At 41.1% G+C, this 17,370-nt stretch overlaps 1 protein-coding gene across 1 annotated transcript; it reads left to right on the plus strand.

Moving 5' to 3' along the window:
* Positions 1–1,521: 1,521 nt before the first annotated feature.
* On the plus strand, positions 1,522–16,613 carry mapk12a (mitogen-activated protein kinase 12a). The gene is made up of 12 exons (XM_063197184.1): positions 1,522–2,771; positions 7,320–7,449; positions 7,592–7,650; positions 8,059–8,170; positions 9,159–9,188; positions 9,307–9,354; positions 10,272–10,386; positions 11,676–11,747; positions 11,932–12,011; positions 13,200–13,278; positions 14,551–14,727; positions 15,530–16,613. The coding sequence occupies exons 1-12, from the start codon at positions 2,653–2,655 to the stop codon at positions 15,595–15,597; spliced, it is 1,089 nt and encodes a 362-aa protein (XP_063053254.1). The 5' UTR covers positions 1,522–2,652; the 3' UTR covers positions 15,598–16,613.
* Positions 16,614–17,370: the final 757 nt, after the last annotated feature.

The following is a 17,370-nucleotide window of genomic DNA, read 5'->3' on the forward strand; positions in this document are numbered from 1 at the left end:
CGCCAGATTTTTTATTTAACCAAATGTGTGCGTGTGCGTGTGCGTGTGCGTGTGCGCTTGCGTGCATGCGTTCATGGATGCATGTGTGTATGTGCAGGTGTGAGTGGGTGTGCATGTGTTTTCTCTTGATTATTACATAATGTCTCAACGCACAGAAGGAGGACAGCTCCTCCAAGTCATACGCACAAATGCAGTCACGTTAAACACTATCGCTCATAACATCCATTAGAATTTGTGAAAGGATAGTGCTTCAGAGTATAGAAGCAATACCATACATTATTCTCATAGACTTTCTTCAGCGGTGCGTTCATACTGCTTTGATGAAATACACAGAAATATTTATAGTAAAGGGAAACATCAGTGCTAAAATGATATGGGGAAAGATTCTGCTTGGTTTTGCTTGAAGCCTTTGATACATAGATGGTTAACATGCTAAGTCATGATGTTTGTGTATGTCATTACATCTTTTCTAAAGTGAGCATTTTTTTTTTTTTAAATGGAGAACGATAATTATATTTGCATATGAATTGGGATGACATGGCAGGGAAATGTTTTGTCTATGTTTGCGAGTTATGTGTCCTTTTAGTACTGAAAAGTACGCTATGTGTTCTGTATTAATCACTTCAACAACGCTAATCCAATAAACTCAACAGCAAAGACACATCTCTGCCCAGCTAATTTTGTTAATGTTGCCAAATGTAAGTAATACACAGAACAGTGCCTGTTCTGTTAGTTGTGGGGTTATTTCCACAAATTTTGTGGAAGGTTAAAAAAAAAACACACACAGATGACCTCCCCACTGATCTAGTTACTGTACTACACAGTGCCTGTCTTACGATCAGCTGATTCTGAGCTGGTTGGATCAAATTTATGGCAGCTTTTTAAAAGTTTTTTTTTCCAGTAACAACAAAATCTGTCTTCCACAATGGTGTAACAACTATGTAATATCATGTACTGATGTTGTACTTACACCCTGAATTTACTTTTACATTTGATATCTCTAATTGACACCTAGATGAAAGATGTTTTTCCCTCCTAAAAAAGTTTATAATAGTAGTGAAAACAACATTACATTGAGACACCAAACGTAACTGATTCAAGCAAATACAGTGCTACCTCAGGTTGTGACGGAGGGGTCTCAGGTACAAACTCTGTTCATGTATCCTAAAGGCAGTCGTAACACACATGGAGGAAGAGCCCCTTGTAGTTTATTGGTGAGGAGATTGGAAGCTCTGGGCTGGTCTAATAACAGGTTTTCAACTTCCAATGGGTTTACTAAACCATGTTTATCACTTCACTACCTTCTGTAGTGTTAGCTTTCTGGCCTAGGATGATCAATTTTATTCACCACCCCTGTATTTTCAGACATACTGTTGGTGATATACCATCCACTATTTAATTGTTTACTTAATATGCCCTGGTGCTACCCGCCCGCAACTTGTCTTTAGTTGGCTTTAGGGCCTGACAATGGCACCTGACAATCGGCCAAAACATATTCTTGGGTATGACATATCTCAGTAGCATATGTCCTGTGTTTGCACTTTGTGTATTCTATTTGTCTGATATAAACTAGTTTCATTTAACACACTATGTTCATAGTGTCATATCTTTAAAAGAAAATGACAGCAAAACTCTGGTGACTCTGGAAAACCACTAGCCCCTGTGGCCGTCGAGCAAAATGTTAATGTCAAGCCCTGGTTGGCTTGTACCTCCAGGCAATCCAACATTCTGTGGCCTACCATGTAATATCAGATGATGCCTTTCTAGGAATTTGCTGTCATCAAGAGGTCTTTTCGGAATGTGATGGAATGATTAGTGTTAAAATAGCTGCTAGGTTCAGACTTGCCCAGTGCTCTGTCTGTTTCACTTAATGGGTGTGGTCTAGCAATGAGAACAAAATAGGCAAATATACTGAATTGCTCACAGCAGTTTCAGGGCCGACTAGGCCTACTACCTTACACATGCATAACAAATAGAAACTGATGGTTTTCAAAACGTTGTCTGTCAGAGCCAGCAAATAATCAGATTTGAACTTCTACTGTCACCAGATACTGTAATACAATAAAAACACAATAATAATAATATCAATGATAAAAACTAATTCTGTTTGTAAAACAAAAGCAGTTCACACAATAAGTTATTTAACATATTTGTATGTTTTAAATCTTTTTTCAAATTCTGAAACAGGTATAGCTCTAATGTAACTGCGAGGCAAGTCCTTGCAAGTCATGACAGTAGGCTAACGCACAACATTACAATGGCTGAAAGCATCTGGGGTGCGTCCCCCAATAACAACCTGCTGATAACGCGGTGGGTTAAAGAAAGGCCAGTTTGTTTTAAGTCTATTTACATGTGAAACAGCGCTGCCGAGGAGGACAATTCAATTAACTGCAGCGGCGTCACCATGGCAGAAGCGGTGGAATGCAGTAAACCAAAATCCCTCCGTGACTCTAGTGGTCTATTGATGTTAAAGCCAGTGGGAGTGGCGGAGAGACAGATTGAGCAGCGTGAAGGAACAGTCACACAGTACAAGTGTCAGTGTGACAGAGTATAGAGCAAAGGGTGATATGGGTGTTGTTTAATATTCCCAGTTGGCGCTATAGTGCAGTTGTTTTAAAATACTACCGGCGTGTTTTACTAAGTTCCAAAGTCATGTCAACAAGGAGCCGAGCTGGCTTTCACCGCCAAGAAGTTAACAAAACAGTCTGGGAAGTACCTGATCGCTACCGAGAGTTGAAACAGGTGGGGACGGGAGCCTATGGGACCGTGTGGTGAGTAGTTTATCATATTACGCGAAATCAAAGTAACACTTGCGTCGCTCACCGTGTGCGCCAATGTTCGACTGTGTGCGCGCAGAGACATATTCACTTGGAAAAAGGTTAACAAGTTACAAATGCTTGTCTTGTTTGTTTGTGACTTCACTCGTGAGTAAGTGGACACACCCTGCAGGTATGGGCGAGAGGTAGAGATTTCCCTTGATATGATCTCAATAGTTAATGTCATGCGTAATGGGCCAACATTTGGGCAACCACTGATGAGAACCACGGAAACCGCGCAATGGGGAATTTTAACAAAAGGCTGCTTTGTCCCGTCCATTCAATAGCCAAGACCCGCTTGACTTAATTCATGGAGCCGTACTTCATGCTATATAATTCTACATAGATTTTGTTCATGTGTGTAGATGCATGTTGTAGCATAGATAAGTTCCCATTGCTGTTTGGTTGTTCATTTCAGGACCACATTGATGGACCTGAAAGTCTTTCCTTGCTGTTACATGGTTTCCTGTTTCTGGTGCACAACCACTGTCACCCCTCTCATTCAGGCACATAAAGCTCTTATTCAATCTGCCAGTTATGCAACACCTAAGGGCAGACGAATAACTAGAATACTTTTCTGAACATTTCAGTCGTGTTTTGCCGTATTTTGCTATGCTTGCATAAACTTGAAACAAGAAATGAACTCTCGGTAGGGTGATTTCCGCATTAGTGCGGCTGGTAGTGACGCGTGCAGGGGGGTCGACTATTGCTGGGCTATTGTTTACCACACTGCTGTGACCCGACGTCCCCGTGGGAGCAAATGAAACTGCAACCCAGTTCGTTTTGATGAAATTTCTTTCGCTTTGCTTACGTTACACGAGCTATGTTCTTTGATTTAATTAAGTTAATCAAGTTGTCAGTTGTAATTGATTTGTATAATTGAGGGCATTGAAAAATAGGTAGACCCATGTAATTCTAATATCTAAAAAAAACTTAGGCTATTCTTTGTTCCCTGCACATAAAATATCTTGTGTCACATAGAAAGTGTAGCCAGCGCTTTGAACTATAAGCTTCTAATAGGTCCAACTGTGCGTAACAAGGAACGAGTTTCAAAAAGTTCGGCCACTTGGTCAAAATGTCATGTTGGCAACCAATATAGCTCCTTTTATAATGTTCTTTCTTGTGTTTTTTTCTTTTTCTTTTTTCTTTTTTAGAAATATCTAACTATTACAACATGTCCCAACTTTTTTAGATTTGTTGCTTGGGTCATTGTTTTAATGCACACATATTTTCCTCAAATCAATACTTTTGCTGGCATTTTTGCAATATGCATGAATTGAATGTTTTGAAAAGGGCAGCATTTTGCTTTTATTCACAAAATACCAAGTGTTCCAACTTTTTTGGAATCCGCTTGTAAGAGGCACTACTTTACATGGTGTCTTATTTCAGTGTAGGCCTAAATAGCCAACAAAGAATGCACCTGTGACAAAGGGCACTGAATAGGTTCTGTAACGACCCAAAAAAGAAAAGAGAGTAGTAGCAGGCTATTCTGTCTCATCATGCCAGGGGCCAATCGATCCTCCTGGGTTTAAACTCATTAGTGTGCCTCCAGTTTAGTAGCCAAACATTAAATGTGATGGTTTAAAGCAATATTATAAAAGCTCAATTAAGGCTTCCCAGTCACATGAAAATAAACTGCAACAGTAATATGCAATGAAAAAATAAACTGCAATAGTAATATGCGATTCCATAAGCGAACCCTCATCAATTATATGGCTGGACAAGGCGACGAAGAATCCTTCAAATGGCAAAAGTGTGATGTGAAATGATTATATGTGACAGGTGAGTTGTGAGTGAATGTGGCAGGGTTAGATATAGCCAGAGAGAGAGGTTGTGAAATGTCACATCCATCACATGTGTCTCGTGTGTTTGTTAAAATACTGTATAGAGATGTGCAGACATCACCAGAGATAAACACATGTTGGGGCATAAAATACCATTTATTCTACCCCATAAAGTGCAAGTTAGCCTATCAATACAGTCAGTCAAAAGTTACGGTTCAGATTTTTGGGCTTGATTGACCACTGGATTGGTGCAGGCCTTGTGCCTACACTTATGAACACTGATATACAGTAACCTGAAATAGAGCTGTCAACATGGCATATGACAAACTGATATGGGGAACCAGGGGAAGAGTCAATTGTGGAGAATATTGTATAGTATGTGATGAATAATCCACCCCCACCCAATGGCAACAAAGCTCATCCATGATTATCAGAATCAAGCCAATGGAGAATGCTAGCCTGACAAGCCAGACCATTCATTTTGAGTTACTTTGTAAAACGAATTACCAAGTTATTAATGTGGTCTGGTAAAAACAGGCTAGGGGAACACGACCTTTTGATGGAAAAACCACTCAGGAGTCTGTTGAGTGGCCTATTCTAATATGAGTCATGGTAAATCAACAGAAGTACATCTCTAGCAGCATGCATTAATGCAGCCATGTTTCTAGTTTGATAAAAGCCCAACAGATTTGCGGTGGGTGGCAGGCCAGTGGGAGAGTGATGTGTCCAAGGATCTAAATGAAAACCCACAAATCGGTGAAATGCTGGTGAAAATTGAGTTTTACTCAGTAATCTCAGGGAAGATGTGTGCCTCTATGGTAAATGCATTGAAGTAGCTTGTGGTAAAGCATAGACAGCTTTGTGTCCTTTTGTCCCGAGTTAGGGGGGGCGGACCTTTTTGACCACCCAAAGATTTCAGGTGGATGGGGCAAAAATAATGAAAATGTTGATTGTTGTCTGCAATCTACGATACGATACGATAAGACTTAACTGTCAGTTTGCACTGAAATTGATTTTGCGTCCCTGAGCAACACTCGTTTAAGACAGGACATACACATAACATCACATCACAAGACTATTGCACAACTGACAAAAAACAGAAGACACAGGCATAAGCTTATATACAGACATACATGCATACATACATTACATACAGCATAACTTGAAGATCTCACCTTATCTGCCTATGCACACACTTTAGGCGTTACAACATTCTACAATTTTGACCACCCAATTGAGCTGAAGTTGGTGCTTGTGTCTGTATGATATAGAAGTAAGAGCTTTGACTTTTGCTGGTGAGTGAATGGGAGGGCAGTGTTAACATCGTGTCCTGAATCCATCTCTGTAGTGGACCAAAGGCTGCACTTTTGCAACAACATACGAAAAAAAAACATGGGTTAAACAAACTAAACAGGAACTAAAATGCACTTTTAGTCATCTTTCAAGTTAATCCGTCTTTTAAGCAACAGTGAATTGTTTTTTATTTTTTGTTTTTTTTTACCATGAAACATTTTTTAATCATAAAACAAATGCCAAACTAATTCCAAAACTGTTTCAAGAATTTGTACCATGGTGGAAGACCATTCTAAATTTGCTTTTCTGTTTTTTTATGGGTAATAACTTCACTACGCTTCGATGAATGAGCTGTCTCTTCATAGTTCTTCTGACACAAGTGTCTACTTCAAACCTTTAGGGCAAGCAGAGAAGAAACACTTAGTGCTGACTTAACCCCTTTGCACAGAGCCTATATAACCAAAATTGTAATGGCTATGTCTTAATATGTTACTTAAGGTTCTCTGTATTGTCATAGCAACGTTGTTATGATGTAGTTGAGTATTTTCAGCAAATAGTGAGTAGGCCCGCCTGCAGTAAGAGGCTACAGCAAGTAACTGTATCTCTGAACTATGCATACTTCACATCCCATCTTTATTGAAACACCAGAATAGAGAGGAGTCTAGACTTGGAACACCTGCTGCTGCTGATATGAGGGTTAGTCGTCAGGACAATCACTCATTGGATGAGTCTGTGAAGACTCTCATTCACGCTGGTCATGTTTATGTAAAGATAATAATAAGGAAATACATAAGTACTGCTCAACATGGTGTCTAATTTCAGTGTAAATAGCCAACAAAGAATGCACCTGTGACAAAGGGCACTGAAAAGGTTCTGTAACGACCCAAAAAAGAAAAGAGAGTAGCAGGCTATTCTGTCTCGTCATGCCAGGGGCCAATCAATCCTCTTGGGTGTAGACTGATTAGTGTGACAAGAAGACGTCAAGTTGCTCACAACTAAAGGCTTTGCGTTTTTCCTTGGACGTATGTTTGTTGTGGTGCGCAGTGCTAATGCGCCCATGTACAGTACAGGGGAGTGGTCCATGGGCACCATGTTGTAGCCAGGCCTGCATGAGTCATATCCTTACCACATCTCGCTCTCACTGATGTCTTTCCCATCTCAGTCATCACCATAAGAAGTAATACTTCAAGACAGATTCAATTTTAAATGAATTATAGAAGCCCCATAATGCACACAGTTCCACCAGTGGAACGCTGTTATCATTGATAAGTTAACTACCATAGTACTACTCTACCAGTACAGGGCCTTTTAGTCATGTACTATGACTTAGTCACTGCCATTCTGGTAACCGCAAGTTTATAATGCTGTGTCTTAACAGGCTGAATATCTTTTAAAAATATGTCCATTGCCTGTGTTCTGGCTACAGCTCGGCGGTGGACCGGCGATCAGGATGTAAGGTTGCCATCAAGAAGCTCCACCGGCCCTTCCAGTCAGAGCTCTTCGCCAAGCGGGCATACAGGGAGTTGAGACTGCTCAAACACATGAAGCACGAAAATGTAAGAGGCCTGACGCTTAACAGGGTGTTGCTGAATCTCACAGCTCTCATCTCTTTTGTTAGATGACATTTCTCTGATGTGTGTATCTTGTGACACTGTCTGTGGTCTTTCTTTCTTTCTTTCTGTCTTTCTTTCTAAACAGGTCATCGGCCTCCTAGATGTTTTCACGGCATCCCTTTCTCTGGATAGGTTCCATGACTTGTAAGTTGATCATGTTTCTCCTGTATGGGGAGTAGAGGTGTCGATTCTGACTTCAGTTGTAAGGACTGCCACAGGTTCGGTCTTGAGCTAACTGGTTGAGTGAAGTCACAGGTCTTAGAAAACATACATGGCAGGAACTACATTTTTTTGCTTTGTAGTTAGCAACCCACTGCTTTTTAACTGAGAATGTTATTGTTAAATAAAGTATCATACTTTTTAGTCACTCTTGTGGTCCTCCTCACTCTTACCTCAATCTCCTGCTCCTCACTCTCAATCTCCAGCAATTCATTTACAGTGGAAGTTGGGATATTTACATACACAAATCTCTCTGTCTCTCTCTCTCTCTCTCTCTCTCTCTCTCTCTCTCTCTCTCTCTCTCCCTCTCCCTCTCCCCGTCCCCTATTCCAGTTATTTGGTGATGCCCTATATGGGGACTGACTTGGGCAAACTCATGAAACTGCAGAAGTTATCAGAAGACAAAGTGCAGTTCCTTGTTTACCAGATGCTTAGAGGATTGAAGGTATATTTTTAAGTACTCCCCATCATTTAAGCTGGGCTCAAAACTACACGACTATCAGCCCCATTCTCAGCTGAAGACCCACCTTACGATAATCGGTGGAACCATAGAGGTAGAAAATAACACTAGAGGTGACCCCGCCCCCCTTTTTACGGCAATCTGTAGCAGCCATTATCTGTTGGTAGATCAGAGAAATGGAAATTAACGGAGAACAAGGCTCACCTCTGTCAAAAATGGCTTAATCATGTGAAAATGTCCATCAACACATTATACAAGGACAGTAGTTGAAGTGTGTTGCTAACTATGTTCATAAAAGATATTATTTGATTTTTAAATGCATTTTATCGACTCATATGATTTAAGTAGATATTTAGCCTGACATTTGAAATCTGGTCTTTGATTAATGTGTTACTTCATATTCACACAGTTTTAGTCAATTTTTTGCCAGATGTGGGCGTGTTCTCCATTGACTTGCATTGCCTGAAGGTACCTACACTACCTACGGAAGTTGGGAAGCTCCATCTGCCATTTCCCAGTGCTGTCGCAAATTGCTGTGTCCTCTCTAGTGTTATTTTCTACCTCTATGGGTGGAGCGTTACCCCCCAGGACCATTGCAAGTGATTGTCGGGCAAGATTTCCTCATTGTGTGCGGCGTTCTAAGATAGAATTTTGGTCGCAAATCATAGAAATCAAACACTGTTTGATTTTTACGACTGGAAATAGAACGCCGGGCATTGTCTTGGGTGGTTACCATCAAGGATAAGATTGACAATTGCGATTCTCTTTATGTGTACGCTGCAACCCGACGTCAAATTGAACACTAAATCGGGAGTCGTGCAGTTTGAGCCTGGCTTAACATGCAGTATTCACTTAAACATAAAGGTACACACACACACACACACACACACACACACACACACACACACACACACACACACACACACACACACACACACCTAATGCCTAATGTATATTTGTATTTTCCCTCCAGTATATCCATGCAGCTGGAATCATCCACAGAGTAAGTTACTGTTTTCCTTCATAAAAATCATACAAGTTTCACTCTACAAAATGCTGCTATACATGTTCCTCTGGTCAGAAAATCAGGTATGACCATCCATGCCTCTTTTCTCCACCAGGACCTCAAGCCAGGAAATCTGGCGATCAACCAGGACTGTGAGTTAAAGGCAAGTGATTTTCCCTCTCATGCTCTGGTGTATACATTGTGTCTGTCTCTCTTTCTCTCTCTCCTCCCCATACACACAGGCGTGCGCACATACACACTGCCCTGCACTCTGTTTCGGGAGGTCACACACCTTTACACAGCCAACCCTCTGTTTAAAAAACAATGACACAGAGGAATTTGTGTGTGTTATTAGTCAGGGGGCAATGGCTGACTAGTCATTCTTTGGGCCAACCCCAGAGCATGTGTCTCAGTGGCAGTGGCAGCGGCAGTAGACACTGTTGCTTTTTTTCTCAACACCATAACTCATCTCTGCCATATAGCTAAATATACACAATATATATACGCAATACATGTACTGTGTATTTATTGCACGTGTGGAAGTCTGGAAAGTGTTGTTTAAAGGCGAGTCTTGTGGTTTTCTGAAAGTTTCCTTTTCACTCTCTGACCTTGAAATGACGCAAAGAAGCGGTTACTAACTGGAGTTTCCCCTTCGGCCACAAGCGTCAAAATCGTATCTCTAGATGACAAAGGTGACAATCCCAGGTTAAGGAAGTAAAACTCCCCCTGTCTGTCTATCTGTGACTATGGTCATGTCCATGTCCTGATCTGGCCTTTGGGTTAGTAGGGCAGACAAAGATTGAAATGACTGGAAAATTGGAAATACAAGGGTTTCCCCTGAAGGATTAGCATAAATACCAATACTCTGTAGTATCTGTAAGTTGCTTTGGATAAAAAAGTGTCAGCTAAGTGTAATGTAATGTAAGAATAAGTTACATGCTTCTAAGTGACAGAGGTGTAAATCTCAGGCTAAGGAGGTTAAAAGCAGAGATAATAAGATTCTTCCTGTCTGTTTAAAGCCCCGTGTATTGTCAATCATGTGTGTATGACTATGTACTGTATGTCTGTGTGTCCTCGTAGATCTTGGACTTCGGTTTAGCAAGACAGGCGGACATTGAAATGACTGGCTACGTGGTGACTCGCTGGTACAGAGCTCCGGAGATCATCCTGAGCTGGATGCACTACACACAGACAGGTGAGGGGATGCAACATGACGCAACAACACACACACACACCGACACACACACACACACACACACACACACACACACACACACACACACACACACACCCACACGCGCGCGCAAGTCCAGGCAAGTTTATTTGTATAGCGCATTTCATACACAAGTGCAACTCAATGTGCTTCACAAAAAATAAATTCAATGCAAAAAAAGGAAGGAAAACAAGACAGAAAGAAAGAAATTAGAGTCAAAGAAAATAAAAAAAAATAAGATAAAACACATGGTAAAATAAGAATAAGAATGAAAGCATATAATATAAAGCTGCTAGGGGAATGCATCTGAGAACAGCTTCGTCTTGAGTTTAGATTTAAAGCTATCAATAGTGGGTGCATTTTTTACATCATCTGGAAGCTGGTTCCAAAGCTTTGCAGCGTAGAAACTAAATGCTGACTCCCCACACTTTGTTTTGACTTTTGGATTCTTGTCTGTTGACCTTAGTGACCTGATTGGTGCATACCGCTGAAACATATCCAGTAGATAGGTGGGTCCCATTCCATTTAATGATTTAAACACAAGAAGCATTGCCTTAAAATCAATTCTGTAGCTCACTGGGAGCCAATGCAGCAATATCAAAATTGGAGTGATATAGTCAAACTTCCTTGTTTTCGTAAGAACCCTGCTGCTGCATTTTGGATTAGTTGAAGCTGTTTGATGGTCTTTTTGGGGAGGCCTGTAAAAAGACTATTGCAGTAATCAACCCTGTTAGAAATGAAGGCATGGGCCCTACCATGGTGCAAATAGTAGGGAAGTCATTTGCTATGCGGCCCACCCAGGTTCGATCCCCGGCCTGGGTCCTTTGCCGACCATTCCTCATCGCTCTTTCCCCACTCACTTCCTGTCATAACCATCACTATCCTGTCAAATAAAAGCAAAAAGACCAAAAATGATATTAAAAGAAATGAAGGCATGGTCACACAGACACACACTAGGCTCACTAAGAGTATACAAAGAATGTATGTCAAGTTATCAAGTTTGGGATTCTTATGTTTTTGTTTTGGACAAGTTTCAGGTAGTGTGTAGGGTCCAGCACAGAATTAATATCCCCTCACAGCCACACCTGTCTGTTTCTCTTATCTGACACACTCACTAGATTATATCTTATGTTTATATTCTTATGTTATCTCCTCACAGAAGTCTGAAATGTGTAGACATTTACAGCATAGTTATTATTGCATGGTTATTAAATCACTAGTTTTATTAACCTGGTTAACCTCTTCCCATCTGCTATTGTGTCTCCCCCTAGTGGACATCTGGTCTGTGGGCTGCATCATGGCTGAGATGCTGCTAGGAGCACCGCTCTTCAAAGGGACTGACCGTATCCTTCAATAATATGTGTACATAATACTGTACTTACAAAAACAATTGACATTCCGGAAACTCGTAATAATAAGTTACTGATCAAGGTGAACCACAGGTTACTGTTTCTGTTTCTATTTGAGTCTCATCATGTGGTGTGATTAAGATGTCATCTCGTGTTGATCTTTGACCTCCTGCATCAGACTTGGACCAGCTGACAGAGATCATGAAAATCACTGGAACACCAACGCAGGAGTTCATCAACAAACTACAGTCTGAAGATGTTAGTATCTGTCTGTCTGTCTGTTGGTCGATCTGTGTGTCTTATGAATGCATATGTATGTGTTCCAAGTGTCAGGATGTGTTTACTTTGTTCAGATGAACCTAAACACATAGTCATTCATTAGTGATGTCTTTTACTGTCTGTAATTCCTTATAAAAAAAACGATGCTGTTTGCTTCCCCTTAACCATATTTCGAGGCTCTGCATGCATTTAAATGAGCATTGGCATTGACTTGCATTACGTCTCCTCACTTGAACGGGCAATACACACACACACACACACACACACACACACACACACACACACACACACACACACACACACACACACACACACACACACACACACACAGAGAGAGAGGGTTGCACTCTGCTCACATGCAAATGCAGCAGAGCTCTTTTGTTTCATTTCTGACTGACTGTGAAATTAACTCAAACTTCTTCATAAACAAGATAACAGATCCCTGGCACTCAGGAGTATATATACAGCAAGAATGAAATACATTTTATTTTATTAAATGTGGCTAATCATAATAATAATGCCACTATGATTCAGCCACATACTATGTGGTCTTCATCAGGGCAAAGCAAAGACAAACACAATGTTTATTAGTTAAAGAAGTTGAAAAAGTTAAACCACATGTTCATTCCCTTCTTCCTGTGGCTATACTCCTCCTGAGTGTACGAGAACTGGTGTCTTGTTTATCATGGATTTCGTTTCCCCAGAGCAAGGTTTCCCAAACTGGGGTGCGTGCACCCTGGGGGTGCGCGGCCTGGCATAAGGGGGTGCGTGAGCTGAATAGAGCAATGGTGGATATGTGAGTTTTTATCCAGCATTGATGAACATTAAGTCGTTTTTAATTGTATTTTAGACTTGTATGCTGGAAGGGTCCATCTGAAGTGTAGTATTACTCCTAGACTATTGGAAAAGAGGATTCTCCAAAATGAATATGCATAATGTGCAGTGAATGAGAAGTGAATCCATGCTTACGTGGCCATCAGCACACCAAAATATTCGCTCAGGGGGTGCGCAAACTACATTGAAATGTACAAGGGGGTGCGCAGGGGAAAAAGTTTGGGAACCGCTGCCCCAGAGCACCACTTTGGTCTGGTTTTACTACTATGCCGGGTTGAATTCTCTCTTCACATCATACTTCATGTCTAAAAACAAGTCATTGTTGTCTTACAGGCCAAAAGGTACATTGAAAAGTTACCAAAGCTGAGGAAAAAGAATCTGCAAACTCTTCTACCCAATGTCAGCAAGCATGGTAAGTCCTAGCATGCATTGAAATGGCTGTAGTGCACACATAATACATATGGTGTGAAGCAAGGTTTTTTCCAAGTAATAACATGCAGTAGTTTTGATGAATGGATAAGGAATTGGTCTTGGGATCAGAGAATCATGTGTTCGAATCCTGTAGCAGTGGGATAATGTGGGCCAGGCCTCCTAAACTATCAACCATGGCTCAAGTACCCTTGAACAAGGCACCAAACACAACATTGCCCCAGGAACTGTAACCTATACGGGCCTAAATAGCAGTTGGATCTCTTTGGGTAAACATACACTCTGCTAAGTGTATGTTAATGTAAAGACTAAAACAGAGGTAAAAGAAGCCAAATATGGGTGGCAGAGCTCCTATTGCCTAACTTGGTTCTCACGCGAGTGCGAGCTCACGAAGTTGAGTAGTAATGCACGAAGGGTCTGCATGAGAGCCAGGCTACCTATTGCCATTCTGGTAACAGCAACTTTACAACAGGGGTCAGATGAAGTCATTTGTTACCAAATGGTAAAAGCATTAACATATTAGATCTAAATTACGGAAGAGGCTGTTTATTTCATTGGTATTTGTGTACATTTGCACCCAATTTAAAACAATGCATGGCAATACTGCAGTAGTCTGAGGAAAACATCCGAGAAAGCCCTATGATATCCCTTCACTTAACCAGATGATCCTGTTTAGCACAATACTTCGGCCAGGTAGAGGAGCTAATCAGTGAAACCATCTGAGTTTACAGCAATGGCAAACGCAATGCAGTGCATTCAGGAATTTCATTCTTCATCTGGTTTTGTACGATATCTGGCAGTAGTCTACGTATGTTGAAATTTGTGCACAAACAAATTAAGCAGCTATTAATGTGTTAGGAAACACAGGACTTACTGTAAGTAAGTTGTTACCAGAATGGCAATGACCAAATCATAATGTATTACTATTTTTAATGTTAGTAGTAGTATAGTATGATGGTAACAAACTAAACTCTTCCACAAGTGGAATGGTGCGCGTTGCAAGGTTATTGCTTTATCAGTCACTACGTTTACATGATGTTTTTAAGTCCGAATTAATAATTCCTAATTAGATAGTTCCGCCCAGTTTACTTTGATCTTTCCTTTAATTCCGAATTGAGAGGTGTTTACATTACATTTTCAAAGCGGAATTAAGCTCCATTCAGAATTCAAGTCTGTTAATTCCAAATGACATGTAAACGTAGCAAGCGTGTCACTCACAGGCAGTTGTCTGCTGTCTATTGTCCTTGCTTTACAGCGGTCAGTGTGTTGGAGCACATGTTGCTGCTGGACCCCGACTGCAGAGCCACGTCCCAGGAGGCCCTGGAGATGCCTTACTTCAGCGACTTCAGGGAGCCAGAGGAGGAGACTGAGGCCCAGCCCTACGACCACTCCCTGGACAACGCCCCAGACCTCACACTGGAACAGTGGAAAAGTAAGGAGGGAGAGGGAGGGAGATGGGGGGAAGGCGGGTAAAGAGGAAGGTTGAGAAAAGCATTAGAAATACAGAAACTGGGATCGAGGTCAACATTACATTATGACATTACATTGCATTTGGCAGATGCTTTTTTTAACCAAATCGACTTATAATCGATAACATAATCATAGTCAACATCAGTAGCGGATACAAAGTGCACAGGAAATACCCAGAACAACAAGTGCAGATGCTAAGTGGAGTTAGTTAGTTTTTTAAAGTACATAAGCACAGGGTTAAGTAGGGTACGCACACAAGCACATCATGCCATGGAGTCTGGCTCAACTCCATAGTATTAGCTAACTATTTTGTGATGGACAGAGGTTGGAGGAGGAAGGGGATGATTATAGAGGAGGGAAAGAGATGACAGAAAGGGCAATGGGGGGCATTGTGGATGACATGATGAGAATGAGAAAGGAAACAAGAAATAGCCATGCAGGCAAATACAGAACCACTGGTGATCCATCAGAAAGTGTCCCAAATTCCACACCTCTGTGTCACCGGCCGCCTACCAGCTATAAGATGCCTGCAGTCTGGGAAATGCACTGTCCTACACCATGTCCTCCACTGTCTTGTTCTATTGGCTACTCAACTCACCTTAGACGGATTCATTCACATTTAGTTGGACATTACTGGACGATGTTTGACTAATTGATGTACTGTGGTGTGGACACTTTCTATTTCTGCAAGAGGGTTTTTTCCGCTTTAACTCATTTTTTTCTGTTGCATTCTTTTTTCTCTCTCCTCTTTCCTCTGTCATCAGGACACACGTTCACAGAAATCCTGTCCTTCCAGCCTCCAGCAGCTGAGGCAAAGGAGACCTCCCTCTAAGAGATGCTGCTGCTTTCTCCTACAGCACAAACAGTCACTGGAGTTTACCTGGACCAGACCTGTCCATGAATGTCTACATCGTGTGTGTGTGTGTGTGTGTGTGTGTGTGTGTGTGTGTGTGTGTGTGTGTGTGTCTGTGTCTGTGTCTGTGTCTGTGTCTGTGTCTGTGTCTGTGTCTGTGTGTGTGCGTGCCGTGCATGCGTGTGTTAGTTCACGCCCAGATGGGACTTAAGGCTCTTCAGACCATGTCTCTGTGTGTCTATGCCTTTTACAGCCAAATTACCTTTTGTTTCCTAAAATCTAGATGAGCCTTAATTGCGGTACTATACAGAATATCTGTAATACTGAAAGTTGTTTATGCTGTACTTTTACATTTTGTCACTTACGGTACGGCATCCGTGGACTAGTGGTATGGGGACATCCATAGTGATTAAGGAGATGGGCTTTAGATCAGAGGGTTGCAGGGTTGAATTTTATCCCACCTAACCCCTCCACTCCCAATCTCTCGCCATGGCAGAGATGCCCTTGAGCGAGGCACCAAACTCCACTCTGCTCCCGTGTCTGTAACCAATACCCTGTACTTAAAAAAATACTGTAAGTTGCTTTGGATAAAAGCATCAGCTAAGTGTGGTACAATGTAATGTAATAACTTGTTGACTGTAAACCAGTTACTTTTGTAGGGATCATGTAGATCTCAATTCCTTGAAAAAAAATATTATTCTTTAAGTTTTGTAATTTTTTTTAAATTCAATTTTGGATGTTATTTGATAGAGTAGCACTGTGAGAAATGTACTGGACCTGTTTTCAGATGCTGCTGAAGATTTCCATGATGCAACAAAATAAGCCAAAGCTCATAAAACGCCAAACTAGGTTGATGTTTTGATTTCTGAAAAGCCATTAAGGATGACTGTTAACGAGAGAGTGCTTTTGTTTGATGGTTTGTGTGAGCATTTGTTATGCACAGTATTTTACCCTGTCTTATACATGCAACAGTATTTTTATATTAAAGAATAAGTATGACCATTTGTGGTTTCACTGTGTGTTATTAAAAGCGGGCATGCACGTCACAATTTTTTTCCCAAGGAGGCAAGAGGTGTGATGTCAATACAAAAATATTGGGACAGCATGTTAAGTATCATATGTCAGTTTCATTGTCAATAACAATTAACAATAATCAATCATTTCAGAAATATTTTTAAAGTTTGAAGATCTAAGTAGAGCCTATGCTATGCAAAATGTTTTTGTAAGTGACAGATAGATAGGCATGTGTGTGTGTGTGTGTGTGTGGGGGGGGGGTATATAGGCCTAAATATATTTTATCTGGCTGAGTGATTGATATGCTGGTGAGGATGTAAATCTGGGCCGTGGGGGTCCACATACTGACCTACAATAATGGCTTACCAAATGTCACATAGCATCACTTTCACAGGTTGCAAAAACACCCACAGCACAGCACCTGACATCATTGTGTCTCTGCACAGCACAATGTTGACCTCTGCTGGTAGAAATGTCATACTCGACGCTTTCTGTGGGCCCCACTGATAGGGGCAACGTCAGGTGGGGTTAGACATAACAGGGGGAAATGGACATTTCTTTTACTGATGTTTTGTACTGATTGTGTTGACGATATGAAACCCTACAATCAAATCACATTATTCATTGGTTTTGAAATGAGATAGAAACCAGAGATTGTAAGATTATTAATATTTTCGAGTCTATGTAGAAACATTGAATCATTTAATGATTTGACGTGTGCTACAAACAAACACACAA

This window comes from Engraulis encrasicolus, chromosome 4, assembly GCF_034702125.1.
Source record: "Engraulis encrasicolus isolate BLACKSEA-1 chromosome 4, IST_EnEncr_1.0, whole genome shotgun sequence".
NCBI classification, from domain to species: domain Eukaryota; kingdom Metazoa; phylum Chordata; class Actinopteri; order Clupeiformes; family Engraulidae; genus Engraulis; species Engraulis encrasicolus.

Coding starts and splice junctions, on each gene's coding strand:
- mapk12a (XM_063197184.1), top strand. CDS start 2,653: ATGTCAACAAGGAGCCGAGCTGGCTTTCACCGCCAAGAAGTTAACAAA. Junction 11,748..11,931: donor GCTCTTCAAAGGGACTGACC/GTATCCTTCAAT, acceptor CTCCTGCATCAG/ACTTGGACCAGCTGACAGAG. Junction 13,279..14,550: donor ACCCAATGTCAGCAAGCATG/GTAAGTCCTAGC, acceptor CTTGCTTTACAG/CGGTCAGTGTGTTGGAGCAC.